The sequence below is a fragment of the Littorina saxatilis genome, linkage group LG12 (genome assembly GCF_037325665.1).
Source record: "Littorina saxatilis isolate snail1 linkage group LG12, US_GU_Lsax_2.0, whole genome shotgun sequence".
Lineage (NCBI taxonomy): Eukaryota > Metazoa > Mollusca > Gastropoda > Littorinimorpha > Littorinidae > Littorina > Littorina saxatilis.
The window spans coordinates 73190513-73209602 of NC_090256.1; the positions used below are offsets into that span (position 1 = coordinate 73190513).

A 19090-nucleotide genomic window follows, 5' to 3' on the forward strand; every position below is an offset into this window, starting at 1 on the left:
CAGACATCTTACAGGAAGCAGCATGCTAACTTTCAGTGAAGGGAATATTCATGTAAGTGTGTGTGCATTAATTAATTATGTATGCATTCATTAATTATGTATGTGCTCTGTGAATGTGTTTGTGTGTGTGTGTGTGTGTGACATCGTTCTATGTGTGTGTGCGTTCTGTGTGTGTGTTTGTGTGTGTGTGTGTGTGTGTGTATGCGTTCTGTGTGTCATAATGTGTGTGTGCGTAAATGAGTGTGTGTGTGTGTCTATGTGTCTATGCAGCGTCCATATCGTGTCATCAGTCACACCAATGAATGTTGAATCTCACAGAAGAGAAGATTACAAATGGAAAAAGGCACTTGAATACTAACAGGATATTAAACTTCTACTAAGGATGCTGACAAGAACGAGGGCAATGCTGAACGTTGTCTAATGACAGATAAGAGAACTAAAGTGTTGGTTTAGAATGGTGTGCACTTAAAATGATGTGTACCGAGAATGATGTGCGCATACTAATTCTGATAAATAGATACATTTACCACACTCGGAAACATGCACGCAAATGGAAAGGCATACACACACACACACACACACACACACACACACACACACACACACACACACACACACACACAAACACACACATATACACATACAGTCAGACATGGAAAGGCATACACGCAGACACACACACAGACACACACACACACACATACACTTAGCTAAAAGAGCGCTGTGAATAAATTAAACATGCATGCAATGCAATTTCCTGTTCAAGTTCACTAGAATCAGTGCCTTCCCATCATAACACGCTAAAGTATCTTTCTTGAAATCTCTGGATTGATACAAGAGTAGTGTGTGCTATTTCTGCCACTCTCATCTTCCTGAAACCTTTGCTTTGAAAAATCGAGTTTTTAAATTCATGAAGTCCCATACAAGCATTTTGTTCCCTTCCAAAAACAAAAACTAAAACACCCCCACCGACAAAACCAGAAAATCTTCATTCTATCATTGAGTCTCAAGTTTTAGTTCCTGTTTCCCACCCTCATATAAGTTTACTGCAGTATAAAATGATGTTCTTGTTTTGTACACCTCTTTCACTATGATAATGACCTGCAAAATCACACTGACACACCTGTTTCAAATCCAACACTTGACAGTAAGGTGTATGTTTCCTATCTCACATTGCCTTAGCAGCTCAAGCCTCTACTATAGAACAAGGAAGGTGTATGTTTCCTATCTCACATTGCCTTAGCAGCTCAAGCCTCTACTATAGAACAAGGAAGACTAACACAGCGTGATGCGATAACAGATGAATGAGGTAATAAGATCTGTCTGAGCAAAGTCTCTGATGCATTATGCATGAAAGAATGTTATTGTGAACGAGTCAGGTTTGGCTTACAGAGAAAACATTCATGGTAGGGGTGTTTGGCTAAGGAAGCTACCTTTTTTTTTAAAAGCAGTGAGAGGAAAACAAGGGTAACAAGTCGCGTAAGGTGAAAATACAACATTTAGTCAAGTAGCTGTCGAACTCACAGAATGAAACTGAACGCAATGCCATTTTTCAGCAAGACCGTATACTCGTAGCATCGTCAGTCCACCGCTCATGGCAAAGGCAGTGAAATTGACAAGAAGAGCGGGGTAGTAGTTGCGCTAAGAAGGATAGCACGCTTTTCTGTACCTCTCTTTGTTTTAACTTTCTGAGCGTGTTTTTAATCCAAACATATCATATCTATATGTTTTTGGAATCAGGAACCGACAAGGAATAAGATGAAAGTGTTTTTAAATTGATTTCGACAATTTAATTTTGATAATAATTTTTATATATTTAATTTTCAGAGCTTGTTTTTAATCCAAATATAACATATTTATATGTTTTTGGAATCAGAAATGATGGAGAATAAGATGAACGTAAATTTGGATCATTTTATAAATTTTTATTTTTTTTTACAATTTTCAGATTTTTAATGACCAAAGTCATTAATTAATTTTTAAGCCACCAAGCTGAAATGCAATACCGAAGTCCGGGCTTCGTCGAAGATTACTTGACCAAAATTTCAACCAATTTGGTTGAAAAATGAGGGCGTGACAGTGCCGCCTCAACTTTCACGAAAAGCCGGATATGACGTCATCAAAGACATTTATCAAAAAAATGAAAAAAACGTTCGGGGATTTCATACCCAGGAACTCTCATGTCAAATTTCATAAAGATCAGTCCAGTAGTTTAGTCTGAATCGCTCTACACACACACACAGACACACACACACACACACACACGCACATACACCACGACCCTCGTCTCGATTCCCCCCTCTACGTTAAAACATTTAGTCAAAACTTGACTAAATGTAAAAAGGAAGGTTTCATTTTTCACTCAGCAATTTGATCATCATAATCTGACGGAGACAGTTGCTTGTTCATATCAATGCTTTTTATTGTCAAAGGTGTGAGGACACTGGTTTCAGTCAGTTCAACTCTTCTGTAATGTTTGTCTCTACCTGATTAGGAGCACTTCATTCCCTGTTTTGTTTGATTCAGACCATTTCTTTCTTTCTTTATTTGGTGTTTAACGTCGTTTTCAACCACGAAGGTTATATCGCGACGGGGAAAGGGGGGGAGATGGGATAGAGCCACTTGTTAATTGTTTCTTGTTCACAAAAGCACTAATCAAAAAATTGCTCCAGGGGCTTGCAACGTAGTACAATATATGACCTTACTGGGAGAATGCAAGTTTCCAGTACAAAGGACTTAACATTTCTTACATACTGCTTGACTAAAATCTTTACAAACATTGACTATATTCTATACAAGAAACACTTAACAAGGGTAAAAGGAGAAACAGAATCCGTTAGTCGCCTCTTGAGCATCGGGTAAATTCTTCCCCCTAACCCGCGGGGGGTGATTCAGAGCATTTGTAATTTACACCAAATGGTTGTGCACTGTGTAAATGAATAAATGAATTAATAAATAAATAAATTAATTAACAGGTCTTTCATTTATAATGAAACTTTGCTCATGTTGTATGTCTAGTATCAGAGTGAATGAAAGGCATCATCAAATTCAATAAAATTACTTTAACGTATTAAATGTATTTATGCAATTATCTGATTTTGCGGAGGGGAGGGAGAAGAAAAAGACTTTGAAAACGAAAACAAGGGGGCTGGGGTGGGGGGAAGAGATGAGAGGGAATTATGCCCCCCCCCCCCCCAAAAAAAAAAAATCTACAACATTATGCCAGGGTATTTCTGGGTCAGGAGAAGGCAGTGGATGAGGGTAGGCGAGAGCGATTAATGAACTTGGATTCATGGGAAGTGTATTAACACTTTTGGAAGTGAAGATGCTGAAGTGACAAAAGCCAGCTACACCAGACAGGAAAACATTGGGCAAACAACAAGGAAAACCAAACGCAACACAACACACAAGGAAAGAAAGCTGATTTCCCTGATTTTTTGCATGATAACAAAGTGATGGTTTGAAAACGTACAACAAGGCCATTTAAAAGGTTTGTATTACGAGTCATTTTGAAACAGGCAACCACAATGAGAAAAAAAGATAAATAATGATAAGATGAAAATGCTTTTTTTTCTAAACAATGAATACTGATGAGATGAAAATGTTTTCTAACACAGAGAAAAGTGTATGGCTTGCAACAGGACTGTTAATGTCATGTGCACGTGAAAATTAAGATTTTTTTTCAGAAACAAAAAGAACATTCAAAAACTGCATTCACAAACCACAAACATCATTTGTGTTCTACGAAACACCACAACATCAACTCAGAATTGTTGTCAGTCCCTGCACATCATGAAACATTATAAAATAAAGTGAAAACATTCTCAATCCGCAAAAAGTCTCAACGACTGTAGCTTCCAAAGAAAACCACAGAAACGGGAACATCTCCAGTAAAAACTACGACTGCTACAGACAACATCAAAAATTGATCAACCACAAATAAGACCAAAGACAAAAGGAAGAGCAAAGTGGAAATTTGTTGTTATGCTTAGCTTTCACCGATTCACAACACAGTACTGCACACATTCAACAGCAAAGCACCGACATCAAGGGTTCATTCCTACACACGCTCGAGTACAGCTGATTGCAAAACATCACAATCAGGAAAAAATAGTCCTTTTGAAAATACCATCTGATCTGTAAAACTCCACAAAAAGAAGTAAAAACTATTTACACACTGAATTCATAACGAAATGTAAAAGTGCATCTACAGCAAAGCACATCAAAGTTAAAAAAAATTTAAAACAAGAATGAAAGGACAACATTAAAAACATGCAAACTGACATCAAAAGGCAACAATGTAGCAAGTGTCAATTAAAACAACCACACCCCACAGACGTTGACAAATGCATAAAAGGAACAAACCTATGCCCCCGAGATTTTGTGTGTGCACAGTTTTACGGACAACTGGAAAAATGTCATCAACAAGGGCTAAAGTTTCCTTCAAACATGCCAAAAGATGGTTTAAATAATGTATGTTTATCATTTGAAAATGATGTGTCATTTGATGTATCTTTTCCCTTCTTTGTGTGTGTGTGGTTTGGTTGGATGTCAATACATGTAATATCAAAATAGTTTTTCCATTTGCGTATAATGTCTTCAACAATTTATCTGTGGCTTCAGTGCAAGCCATTGACTCGTTTGTTTGGGCACCATGTGTTGTTGCCTCCCTTTACTCCCAAGTTTCCGGCATACTATCTTCTTCGCACAGAATATCCTACATTTTACATCCCTTCAGCCAGCAGTACAAAACACAGAGCCTCAGAGGGGCGTATTTTGCTCTTTCTGAGAACATCCTATGCATTATGCATCCCCTAGTTGTGTTTCCCCAAAGCAGGACAGAAATGATAGTGTGCTAGTGCGCCAGTGCCATTCAGCTACAGTAGTACCCGTGATGAAAGGACACCCTTGGGACAAGCCAAAAGTTCCCTACATTGCGTCGGTAAAGACAAACATAGGGATAACAGAAGGTGTCCTTTCATGGGAGGTGTACTCTAATGGGAGGTGTACTCTTATTGGAGGGGCCTCACATCGTAGGTACTACTGCAGTAACTGAAACAACATTAACAGTCGGAGGGCTGAAACATACAAGCAGATGTGGAGCGGATTCAGATCAACTCTGCTAATGCCAGAATAATGCTGCGTGAGTTGCCAATGCTGGTCTTGCAATTAAAATTGATCTGATGGCGCAATGACAAGCTTAATTCATGAGGCCTAGATAGACTGTTGTTGAAAATTGATCTGATGGCGCAATGACAAGCTTAATTCATGAGGCCTAGATAGACTGTTGTTGTTGAAAAATGACGTTCTTGCATTGCAACGGCCGTGAATGTTACCGTTGCAGCACAATTTTCATGCAAGCCGAACCCACTATCGTCCAAACAGAGCCATCCAGGCAACATATTAATGTCAAGTCGTATTTAGATGAAAAGTAGCAGTGGCAGCTGAATACAGAATCGTAATTTTGCTGACATTAACGTAAGTCTTCAAAGATATAGATGCAACATAATGGTGATTACTCATTATCTTCTTTGGTGCTAAAAAAGCCAGATCCACAAAGTCACCCGATGGAAACTAGTGATGCCATCGCGTGTTCCAATTCGACCTTCTTGTTGAAGCATCTTGCACACCGAGCTGCGAGGTCTAGTTATGCTAGCGAAGTCTTTGCGTTCTGCCTCAGCGAAGGACGCAGTGTAAGGATAATGGTTTACACACTACACTTTTGACAGCGCAGGCCTTCCATCGTCAAGTCTAGCAGGGGATGTGTTTCACTGAACTGGTTCACACGTCAGGGAGCGGAAATAGTGATGTTACTGAAGACGCAGAAAACTGTGCTGGTAGCGCGCATGAAGAAGATACAGTACAGATGTAACTTAAGACGCAGAAAATGATGCTTGTAGCCTAGAGGACAGCTGGAACTGAACTGACGGGTGCGCGCAAGCAGGGGCGATAGCAGAGATGTTACTGAAGACGTAGAAGATGATGTTGTAGCCTAGAGGACTGCAGGACCTAAACTGACTGGTGGACGATAGCAGAGATGTTACTGAAAACGTAGAAGATTGTGTTGGTAGCCCAGATGACTGCAGGAACTAAACTGACTGGTGCGCGTATAGTAGAGATGTTACTGAAGACGCAGAAGGTTGTGTTGGTAGCCCATGTGGCTGGAGGGACTGAACTGGATGTCATGGGGGCTGGCCACAGTCAGCGGACGACTGGCGGCGTGGTAGAACTGAAGGTCGTGAGCCTGCACCCCGGCCTGCAGGAAGGCCTGCTGCTGCTGCTGCTGTTGCTGTTGTTGCTGCTGCTGCTGGTAGAGCTGTTGATGGTAGTCCCCGCCAGCCGGGGAGGGGGAGGAGAAGTAGTGGTAGGCGTGCTGCTGGAGGTCGTTACTTGAGGGGGTAGTGGCGCTGGCCGAGCTCATCTGAGGCAACGGAACTATGGTCCTGCACGCACACGAACAGAGCCTCTTTAAATCAAATCAAATTAACTTTATTATCTCCGAGATATTACATTGGTGGCGGATAACCATGAAGACAAACGGAAGACTAAACCATTATTAACATTATAATAAATGTATTAACAAATACGATTTGAGAGATTTGAGAAAAAGATATTTGGTAGAAGAATATTTAAGTAAAATTAATTTTAAGTGTAATACATTTTTTCTGGAGTGGTACCCATTCAAACCTCTGATATTGTCAAATCATTGATTTTTTTTGTTTTTGTGTTTTTTTGTTGAACAAGATAAGGATATTCTATAATTATGTTGATCGTTATAATTTTTCTTTAAAATCCAGATTATTAACTATGGAGAGAACAGGATTTTGTTGCTATGAGTAGTTCTATAAAATAATTAAATAGAAAGACAAGAAAGGAAACGAGGATTATGTTTATATAATTTAGAAATGTGTTGAATTTGGGCTATGTAATTGTACGTTTTATTGTGCCTTCCTGTTTTTTTTCTTTTTTTTCTTTTATGTTTAAAGATGCATATAGCATAGTCTTGTATACATGTCTGATGGTATTTGATGTTGATGTCTGATGTTGTTGTCATGTCATATATGTACCAAAAAAGAATTAAAACCATGTTTAGAAAAGAAAAAGAAAAATACGATCTGACTTTGTGACACAGACAGAGGCACACACACACACACACAATCAGAACCCATGGTCCGGAATTAGCTAATCTTAAATGTCCATTCCTTCCCATGCAAACTATTATGTAAATAGACGAATTCCTTAATTAACTTTGTCAAGTTGGTATGCGTTGTGAAAAAAGTGCATTTATTGAGTCAAACTTTCCCACGTGTCATGATAGGCCAGACACTAGTGAGGGATGTTTTCCCACACGTTCTCCTTGTCCACATGTGGAGAAACACCTGGCCTATAATGTCACGTGAGGTTTGCCTCAATACCAGCAATAGTGCTTATTCTTTCACAACCTGTACGTGGGTTTTTTTTCTGAATTATAATGTTGTATTGCACGCTCAGAACTAAGAACAGTTTTATTCCAAAGTCAATTGGCTTTTTAAATACCTAAGTTAATTAAAACTAGTATGTGTGCCGGTGAACATATGCACTGATTTCTGTGATGAATATTTTTTATATTCTTTGATGTGCACCCTTATGCTGAGTGTGATAACCCTCGAATGACTAGTCCTGTGATAAATATTGTTCAATGACATATCTAGTCCTGTGATAATGATAGTTTTTAGCGGTAAACTTTTAGCTAAAGCTGACGGCAATTTACCTATTTGGAATCATGTTACTATTCCTGTTAGTGTACATATGCGTGCGCGAGTGTAGTATGCTTCGTATGGTATTTTTATCTGTTGTCTTATTATTTGTTTTGTCTTTTAATGTGCACCACACTGAAATTTCTCTGTATGAGATAATAAAGTATTCGTATTCGTATTCGTATATCAATCTGCAAAATTAATACAAAATGTTTTTCTTTATTTTTTTTAAATTTTTTTTATTTGATTAATTTTTTTTTTTTTTTTTATTTCTCTGTAAATCTTCCTGTTTTTATTAAGTTCCCCATACCCCCCTCCTACATTTTGTTCTTCTGGTTAATAATTGTGTTGTCCACCATCATGAAAACTTGTGTAACTTAGCATTGTTATGGTCACGTCAAATAAGCATCTGCTTGAGTTCGTGTCCTAGCTGCATTTTTGTCAATTGTTTCATGTCATGTATTTTGAATAAAATTGTGTTTAAACCAATTCAACATCAAAAATTCCAAACAGCACAGGAACCAACCAGGCAGTCGTGTGTTTTTAAGTGGAAGAATGGTTGATTGGTGGTGGTGAAAATAACTATGTTCATGGGAAGGTATACACTGGGTAGATTTTTAAAGGTATACACTGGGTACACTTTTAAAGGTAAACGTTGAGTACAGTGGGGCTGTCCTGTCGAGTAAGGCCTCCCTTTTGAGACCTCCCTTTCTTCTTCTGCGTTCGTGGGCTGAAACTCAAACGTACACTCGTGTTTTTTGCATGAGTGGAATTTTACGTGTATGACCGTTTTTTACCCCGCCATTTAGGCAGCCATACGCCGTTTTCGGAGGAAGCATGCTGGGTATTTTCGTGTTTCTATAACCCACCGAACTCTGACATGGATTACAGGATCTTTTTCGCACGCACTTGGTCTTGTGCTTGCGTGTACACACGGGGGTGTTCGGACACCGAGGAGAGTCTGCACACAAAGTTGACTCTGAGAAATAAATCTCTCGCCGAACGTGGGGACGAACTCACGCTGACAGCGGCCAACTGGATACAAATCCAGCGCGCTACCGACTGAGCTACATCCCCGCCCCAGACCTCCCTTTAAGACACCCAGTTTTTAGACACCACTTCTTCAAACTTTCTTTACATAACGTCAGTATATGTTCCTCCATTTTAAGACTACCTCCCTTTAAAAACCTACATTTTTCAGATTTCTGACCAGTTTTTTTTTAATGGGGGTTCCTGTGCAGGTTGTTTGCTTACCTCTGCTGCCATTGTGTGAAGGATTGGCCCGCTATGGAGTTGGGGCTGGTAGGCCACAGTCGAGTAGGGTGATGATATATACTGCAAGGAAAAAAATAACAGTGTGATCAATGATGTAAGCTTATATTGTAAGTTTACAAAACAGAATTTTAAAAAAAGACCAACAAAAAAATAAAAATAATTTATTTTACTGATTCAATAATTTACTTATTACTAATCAATTAACAAAATCGCGCTGTTCAGATCACTTATGGAGATAATAAGAAATGACTAATGTAAACAACAATAGTTTTATACAGACTGGCACACATAAAGCACACATATGCAGACGCCTACAGGGATGGGACAGACAGGTAGGCAATCTGACAGGCAGACACACACACACATGCACACAAACAGACAGACAGACAGAGACACATACACACGCACACACACACAAACAGACAGACAAACTGACACACACATGCACACTCTCTCTCTCTCTCTCTTTCTCTCTCTCTCTCTCTCTTTCTCTCTCTCTCTCTCTCTCTCTCTCTCTCTCTCTCTCTCTCTCTCTCTCTCTCTCTCTCTCTCCCTCTCCCTCTCGCTCTCCATCTCCCTCTCTCTCATAGAGACTTAAAACGGCAACAAAAACATCAGATCAGTCAATATGCATTTCATCAGGCTTGTTAGTAAATACATCACATAATCCCCATCAAAGCAATCAGATTGCAAAACTTCAGGCGATAGCTGACTAACTAACTAAATACAAACATCTAGTTTCTCGTCTTTTAGAGTAACGATCCTTTGGTTTGGAATTTAAGAGGTAGAAGCAGACTAAATTAATAACATGAAGAAAAGGGAAAAAAAACAATTGAAAAAATAAAAACAATTAAACCCAACTGCATCGAATATTAACACCAAAAATACAAAATTACAGATATACATATATAAAAACAAATACTTGGTAATAGTTCTGCTTACCAGATATCATGCAGAGGTAGTGTTTGCATGCGATATTTACATGCGGTCATGCCGTCCCTCACGAAGCTATTATTTGATGGATACACTGTTACATATTTGGTTCAGTTTAAGGCGATTACACATGTATGTATATGAAATAGCATGCACAAAGGAGCAATGGAATCTATGATGATGATGATGATGATGATGATGATGATGATGTTGATGTGTAGTTCGTAGCTTACCCTGTTAACTCAATAGATAAATAAATTAATTAATTAATAAACAAATAATTACATAAATAAATAGATATTAAAATAAAGAGATACATATTGTTGGGTGTGTTCTTGACGATAAAAAATAGTATATTAGTTATATTTGTCTCAAACTGCCAAGAATGCACTGCAATAACATGTTTACACATTCCAAAAGCAGAGCTCTTTTCTCCAACGGTTTATTAAAACGGATTTTAGCTAAAATTTAGCAATATTTCGGCATTCTGTACACAAGAAGGGTTGATGAAAACAAAAAATGAATGTCTATTCCAGATGAGCCTCTGCCATATGTGTGCACTTTGCTGATTGGTCCAGAGTTTTTCTCGCGGGAATTGGCTATAGGATGAAAGAGGTTCTCGTTTGGCGTATTTAAAGAGCATCTGTCTGAGTGATCAGTCTCTATTTCATCTCTCAGTTTTCTTACACATTGGCTCATCAACACTTATCTTGAAGAGATAGATGACGTCTATCTTTTCATCCCGAAAATACTTAGTTTTCTCCATGAATCATATGAGCAAGCTGGGAATTTGAGAACAAAGCGCAAGAATACCCTTTTGTCTGTGTGCACAATGTTGCAAAAAAGTTCTGAGTTTTTGTTTTTGTTCATCTGTAAATGTGTTAAGTATTCTCTTATCTTTATTTTTGCTTTCATAAGTCGTGACACCTCAAGCATTTTACCGTTACTGTCTGGACACCTCAAGCATTTTACCGTTACTGTCTGGACACCTCAAGCATTTTACCGTTACTGTCTTGACACCTCAAGCATTTTACCGTTACTGTCTTGACAAGAATGCTTACAGTCTGATCCCCTCTATAGCTGAGTGCTTGGATTTGTTTTATGTGTGTGTGTGTATGCTGAGAAACAGGCAAGGGGGGATGGGCAGGGGTTTGATAATTTAGCGTCATATGATTCTGACGTGTGAATGTTTAATACTATGTGGAGAGTAGACTTGTATTAACCATAGGTAAGCGTACTTGTATTTTGCTCGCTGGCATGCAAGGTTTGTTTCACACACTCACTCACACACACACACACATAAACGCACGCACACATAAACGCACGCACACACACACGCACACACACAAGACAGAAAAAGGTCATGCACTGGTTAACAGTACATGCGACGTCAAAGACAGTTAAAACACACAGAATAAATGACACGTGATTCTAAAACATTTATTCATCTCTAAAGACATGTTTGTTTGTTTGTTTGTTTATTTGTTGCTTAACGTCCAGCCGACTACGCAGAGCCATATCAGGACGAGGAAGGGGGGGATGAAGGGGGCCACTTGTCAAGCGATTCCTGTTTACAAATGCACTAACCCATTACTTGTGTCCCAGCAGGCTTTAGTAAAACTAAATTAATACCTACTGGAAGATTACCAGTTTCCAGTATGTTAAAATAGGCTTAACCTATCTACTGCTGGACTTACATCAGAACACTAACAGATTAAACTATACATGAATCGCGAGACAAGCGGCAAGAGAAGAGATTTTTGGAAAAAATACAGGTGAATGAGCAAGAAGGCAGAAAAAAGAAAAGAATTCATGAAGAAAAAGAGAGCATGACAGGAAAGAGGAACCAAAAATCTACCTAACAGCAAACTAGAAAGCTCCTGCGGTTCCAAAAACAGAAGGGGCCTTTAATTTCATAACCGCAGTGCCCCACTGCGGGACTCTAAAGACATGCCATTTCAGACAATAAACAAACACTAACAAAAAATTCCTTAATCAAACAGAAGACAAACAATGCTAGAAAAGAATACCAACACAAAATGGTCCCTATACGATTTATTCATCATTAAAACTTGCAATTAAAATCATCTGAATTAGTCATGGTAAAATTAAAATAAGGTTAATCACCATGACGCAACACACGAACAAAGGAGAAGGAAAAAGAGAAAAATGTAACTAAAAAAACGTAAGTTTCATAACCACGCCAGCTGGCGCTAGACATTCATTCTTGTTTGTACACCTTAATTCCAGAGCTCTCAAATGAGCAACCAAGAGAGGAAGGAACGCCAAATATCGCCAATGCCGTGTCGCGATCATTCATGCCCTGTACAATCGCACACTCTTCCTGTATGATGGCATTTCACGATCAAACAATAGCCATCGGTGGCACACATAACCATCAAAGCCTGTCAACAAAAACGCTGCCTTATAAACACTATCATTGGCAGTTTTCTCCCACAATAAAATCAGCTCTCATCTTTGTGATCTTGTGTCAAATGGGAATTGAATCTTAAGCTTGTTATACCGACCTTAAAACTTTTCCTTGGCTGGACAGTTTTACAAGAAAATTCCTCTGCTGTTGGGATTCTTCAGTGTGTGTATGTATAACACTTAGAATCTGTGTGTACTGTGGGCAATAGATGGCGTTCCCACCTCTACCCTTGCTCATAATATCACGCAATCATGTTGGTGTATATCACGCTGTCGCAAATTAAGTAAGGCGTTTAATTGTATAACCGATCTTGATACAGCACCAGCAACAAAAGTGGCTGGTCTCCAAAACATGTCAACAAAACATACATATCAACCGACCCTAACCAATATACTCTTCCTTTATAACATTCTCTTTCCGAGACTTAACCCAACACTGAGAACTGAGCAAAATGATACCAGAATTTTACCAAGCTAAGCAGTCTTTCCCAAAAACATACGTTAACAAAACTGAAATTCTTCACATGACTTTTTCTTTGATGTATATTGTTTTTTTCTCTTTCAGATCTGTAGCTCTTCCGATGTGGTGTTGTACAACATGACATAATGAATTCTTGTTTCTCCTGTGTTCTATTCAAGTGGCAAACATAACTCGTTTCAAGTGACAGACATCATACAAAGAAACACAGAATATTCTCAGTCACTCTTGGCATGAAATGCGGGTACTACTGCCACACAACAATCGTGACCGCTGGTCGGCAAGATGAGATGAAAAGCAATCAGTATTCACAATATTTTTGCATCAAGGCTATCTTTCTTTATTTGGTGTTTAACGTCGTTTTCAACCACGAAGGTTATATCGCGACGGGGAAAGGGGGGAGATGGGATAGAGCCACTTGTCAATTGTTTCTTGTTCACAAAAGCACTAATCAAAAATTTGCTCCAGGGGCTTGCAACGTAGTACAATGTATTACCTTACTGGGAGAATGCAAGTTTCCAGTACAAAGCCCTTAACATTTCTTACATACTGCTTGACTTTCTTTATTTGGTGTTTAACGTCGTTTTCAACCACGAAGGTTATATCTTTATTCTTTCTTTATTTGGTGTTTAACGTCGTTTTCAACCACGAAGGTTATATCGCGACGGGGAAAGGGGGGAGAGGGGATAGAGCCACTTGTCAATTGTTTCTTGTTCACAAAAGCACAAATCACAAATTTGCTCCAGGGGCTTGCAACGTAGTACAATATATTACCTTACTGGGAGAATGCAAGTTTCCAGTACAAAGGACTTAACATTTCTTACATACTGCTTGACTAAAATCTTTACAAAAATTGACTATATTCTATACAAGAAACACTTAACAAGGGTAAAAAGAGAAACAGAATCCGTTAGTCGCCTCTTACGACATGCTGGGGAGCATCGGGTAAATTCTTCCCCATAACCCGCGGGGGGTCATCAAGGCTATGATTTGGACACATGGACCATCACAAAAACAAAAAAAACAAAAAAAACCAAAGGAACAAACACACCGGCACCACAAATGCAAGGACTCAATTCGAACAATGTCCAAGTGCTAGGGGGAAACTAAGAAGACCTACATGAGTGACACAAATTCAAAGATGGATCCTGAGTTTTCAACAGTTATAATTAAAAAGTTTCCTCCAGTTAACACCACTCTGCTAGCGCTACTTCAAAAAGTGACACAAACACAAAAGCAGTCTACGAAAGCTACAAAACTGTACAGACAAAGCAACTCAACAGGCAAATGAGCCCTGCAAAACAGGCCGTGACAACCCCTACCCAAACCACCCGATGACATTCAAAATCCAATAGGAAAAAACTTGTACAAAAGAAACAAATTATTCCAAACACAAGCGAGGGAAAATCGCAAAAGCGCGAACTCAAAGTGAAAACCGCCACCCAAACATAGAAAACGATGAAAACAAGACTATGTATAAAGAGGTGGGACAATCTTCAAATGTCTGCATGTCACACACAAGGTTTCAGTCACATGTACTGGCAAAGACACATGTCTCACAGAGCTCTTCAGTTTGAAACCTACATTAGCATTCGTTATAATTATGCACTATCCACTGAATCTGATGTCAACACAAAGGAAGAGAGAATTTGGTCATTGAAACAACGACAGAAAAAATCGATAAAGCCAAAACAGCCAGCAAATATCTCTTCTGAGCCATATTGTCTGTCCTCTTTTCATGCTAACAATGCTTTTCAGCACATACCAAAATGCTTAGTTCGCTAGCTTGCTGCCTTGATTGCAATTGCATTAAAAAAAAAACGACCAAAGCTGTTTAAAAAAACTATTCCGAAAGAGTCTGCCATGTCGGACGTATGACTGATAAGAGAAAAACTCAGGCTACAGTCTATCAACTCAGTGCTAGTACGTATTCATCCAGCAAAACTGGAGTGTGTGATGGGACATGTGATGACGCGTTGGTGACATGATAGTTTCAATGACGTAATGCACACTACAGACCAGGTAACGTCATAACGGCGGCAGGCAACGAGGTATACAACACGGATATGTACACACATAAAATGTTGCTCTTACCAACAATCTCGAACAAGAAAATAATATTCTGTGATTGATTATGAATATGCCTATCTAACACACAATTATGATCTTCTTTTGGGGAGCAAAAAATGCTTTTGTCTTTACGCCAGAAACAAATGGCAAAAACGTTGCATAAAATCAGAAAAACACTCAAGAGTTATTATAACTTTCATTTCAAAAATAGATCGTGATATTATATTATGAATTGTTCAGAAGCCTTTGCAACAAGGCAATTTCAAGGTAGATATGATGCAATGAATGTTGCTCATTTCATTTATAGGGGGTTATACACTTAGTACAAAGAAAAACATTGACAAAGTTTTGCATGTAGTTTAGTATTATTGATTTATACATTTTCAACATTTCTTCATCTATGCATGTGTAAAACTTTGAAATATCACAAGAATCTTTCATTATAAAACAGAACAAGGCGGAGGTATTGATAAACTGATGCTTCAAATAGAAAAAAAATGAAACAAACAAAGATAGAAAAACAAAACACCCACAAACACGCAAGTCTGCATTGTTGTAAAGAAGTCCCCATGAAATTGTACAGTAGGCAGAATGTATGATGCATAGCTGAGATGGGGGTGTTATGTATTCAATATAGGCCCTCAATAATGTAACAGTTAAACAGGAATGGCACTAAGAGTTTAAAGAGGTACAGTACCAACAGCATGACACAGCACAACAGCGTCCCATTCTGACTAGAATAGAACTTGTGGGACAGAGCAGTGAAGGGACAGGGACGGAGAGGCAAGAAGAACAGATGATCGGATTTGTAGAAGAAGGAAAACAGAAAGTGGAGTAGTACGGAAATGGATAAAGGTGTGAGAGGGGGGGGGGGGGGGGGGGGTGGAATAGATAGGCAAGACGTGAATAGAACCCAAGCAAGGGGAAAAGAGGGTCATGAAACAAACATTTTTCCTGAAAGACAATCTTCTACTGTTCCGGCCTTGGGGTATGGTTTGTCCTCTACTGAACAATCCAAGGGCAAGTGGGAGGAAGCTGAAGTGTCGGCCACTAATGCTGACATGTTTATTTACTGCCCAGATTTCACGCTTGAAATGCTTCCAAACATATATCCTGGGAAATATGAAGACATCCATATACTGTACATCATAAGAGACCCCTAAGGGAAAGAGTAAGGGGAGAGAAATCCTCAAATTCAACAGCAGCTGCATTAATAAATTGCTGTTGTGGAAAGGTCAACGGCGAAGAAAGATTTGATCTTCAACAGTTGTATTATGTAGCTGTTAACTGATAATATTAATACAGTGTCACTTTCACTCTTTCTCTACACAACAGGATTATAAGTGGCAAAAAATGTGCGCCATCCTGTAGATATAAGTGTCACAAACTTCCAAGACACCACAATAAATCCAGTAAAAAGTGTAAAAGGAAATTCCATCCTACAATGATAATAACACAAAAAGTAATAATAGTCAAAATTCCATACTGTCCACACAAAAACAGATACACAATGAAAAAATATTCACGTTTAGATTCAGCACCTTAAGAGATGGTATTTGATAACTTGAACTTTAACGCAGATGACACAAACAAAAGAATACGTACAGCATCGTTATTTAATATTTCTATTTAACAGGTTATATGACAAATCTTTTTTAATATTCTTTTTGGTCACTTTGGTCCCCCTAAAACTACTACTCATTTTCTCTCCTGTTTGGTCCTTAGATGCCACACACATCAATCGTTTTGTCGATTGAAAATAGTGTCATTTTCCCTACAAACATCTTGATTTGTGGAAATCCTACTTAAGAAGAAAATGTGTTCATATGCAAACTTATTTTTGACAGCAGCCAGTAGGAAGTTAAAGTCTAAAACGAACAATACAATTTAAAATAAACCTCATCCATGACAGGTTTTAATACAGAGATTAGATCCTAAAGCAAAGAGACCACGTTGTCTCATTTTCTTTTCGAAATCTAACTCCAGCTCGAGTTTCTTCTGCCCTGTGTTCACATTTTCCGATTTGAAACTTGAAGACAAATACTTCTTTGCATGTCTGATGTCTTAAGGCTAGTTTCATGACAAAGATAACAGCCAATTATAATATGTGATTACGTGCATGTGGAGCATGAATTGATATAGTGGATTTTCATGGTCAAACAGAGTTTATCGTCTTTGGTCAGTAGAGGTCACTTCAGCACCCAACGGGGTCGTTACAACGTAAGATGGGCGTGATGAATCAAAATGCTGCAGTTATAACAATATTGATGTGATTATGTGTCAGCTAGGTAGAGCGAAAGCATGCGCACAATGATAAAACTTCGTCAAATTCTTTCACTCAACACATAAAGGGTCAAAAGAAAAGCCAGATACGCAAAACATATTTGATTGAATATCATCATCCGTTTTTAACATAAAAACATGAAACAAATTAAATATGTGTGAAAAAATACGAAAGCAGGTCAAAGGTGAACCCACACGCAAAGTGTCAATTGTGTGACAAAAAGTAAAACCTATGTACATCATTTAAACAAACATATCCTCGCAGTTTCAAACTAATTGATCAAGAAAAATGGCATACAGACAGGAAAAATCACATGTTGACATCACAAACATATTCAAAGCAAGCTATTCTTTACACAGTTCATCCGTTTTCCCTTTTATATAAGATAAGGCCATCTGAGAAGTACAGACAAAAAGAAAGGAATTGAGAATAGTGTGTGTAAAGCAAATGTTCTGCATGTTTATCTGCTTCAATCCGATGTAAAACTGCATAACGCCAATACCAATCAACCTTTTCCAGACATTGCTCAACAAAGACAACACTGACAAAACCTATCAGACATGTAAAAAGCTGATCAGTTTTGGGGATTGTGTACCTGAAAGAAACCAGTATTTTGCAAATGGAAAGCACTGCAGCGAAACAGAAAACCTGACGTGTAACGTTGCAAGACTGGCTTTGCTGAACTGACGCGAACTAACGTGACGAGCACGTGATTCAGGTGGAAAGACAACTCTTGTGTGAATCCACTGACAACCAAAACGGACGCGTTCTTTTGAGATGTCGCCCAACTCCAAGCTCCGGTTTGGGGAGTTGAGATGATGCATCAGGTATCCTTCTTCTATCAGAAAAGGTCAGTGTAATTCTAGCCAGCGAAAAGAAGAGATGCATGCCAAAATAGTGGAAAGAAGGGGGGGGGGGGGGGGGGATGAGAGGGTTAACGATGAAGAAAAGACAACCAAAGGTTAAACTTAGGTCCCGGTTTGAACGAGGACACAAGGTGACAGGCTAAAAGACAAAAGAAACACCATGCCCAAAACATGACTGTACAACAGACACCACTTAACCACACCACAACTTTGGAGGACAAAGGCAGAAGGCAGGTGTTAGCAGATTGAAACGCAACTATGTGCTAACACTAACACAAAACTGTGATGCTGTAAGGAAATGCTGAATTTCAATGGTAGGGGAGATCCCTCTATTTTAGAACTGATAGCAAGTATTCTCTTGAGAACATACATGACATACATGAGAACATATATTCTCTCTCTGTTTTCTTTGTTCTACCCCATCCATCTACTTCCAAAATAAATGACTTTCTTGGCTGTTATTTTAACTACCATTTAAAGAAAGTGTTCTTGTGTTTTCTGTGTAACCTTTACTTCACGCTGTTTATTCCTATATTCTTCCCAGATCACACACAAGAAAATATATCTTCCATTCAGACTAAACAATAGTTTATAAATACCCTACAAATGTAATTTTTTATACATAATGTAATTAGATGCAAACACTTTTTTGTACAATTTTCCACAAAGATCGCTACATTATGCGAAGATAATTTGGGGTACACTTTAAATAGCTGCCCATGCTACCAATTAAAAAAAACATAAGTGGTGCATGTTTACTGCAGTTAAAACGATTACGCTGGGTGGAAAAATATTTACACCAAGTATACAACCTAAAATCAAAATTTGCCAAAGAAAAACACTTGCTACATGCACTATAAATAGTTCTATGACTATGGCCTTAATAAATATCACATACACATCTTCATGTCTAAATCTCGACCAATATTGATAGAATATTGCTCGCTCACCCAATAAAGGAAGCACTCATGAAAAAATGGGTAAAACTTTTTCTAGTTTAAAATCGTCTGGCGCGCAA

General features: G+C 38.5%; 1 protein-coding gene and 1 long non-coding RNA gene across 10 annotated transcripts in view; one reads left to right on the top strand and one right to left on the bottom strand.

Annotated features, from left to right (window-relative positions):
• The first annotated feature begins 1071 nt into the window (after positions 1-1071).
• On the top strand, positions 1072-1439 carry LOC138983254 (uncharacterized). Its single transcript, XR_011461049.1, has 2 exons — positions 1072-1152; positions 1214-1439. It is a non-coding gene; the product is annotated as an uncharacterized lncRNA (long non-coding RNA).
• A 1448-nt stretch (positions 1440-2887) lies between these two features.
• The window catches only part of LOC138983243 (RNA-binding motif, single-stranded-interacting protein 3-like), a 196585-nt gene continuing 180382 nt past the window's right edge, over positions 2888-19090 (bottom strand). For 8 of the 9 annotated variants that reach the window (XM_070356670.1, XM_070356675.1, XM_070356672.1 and 5 more), the window contains 2 exons: positions 8991-9071; positions 6237-6443 (listed from right to left, as the gene is read on the bottom strand). In XM_070356670.1, coding sequence (XP_070212771.1) covers positions 6387-6443; positions 8991-9071 — 138 coding nt within the window. In that variant the 3' untranslated portion in view covers positions 6237-6386. Of the gene's footprint in view, positions 6444-8990; positions 9072-19090 lie in introns of all 9 variants that reach the window. The other variant, XM_070356668.1, reaches the window with a different exon arrangement.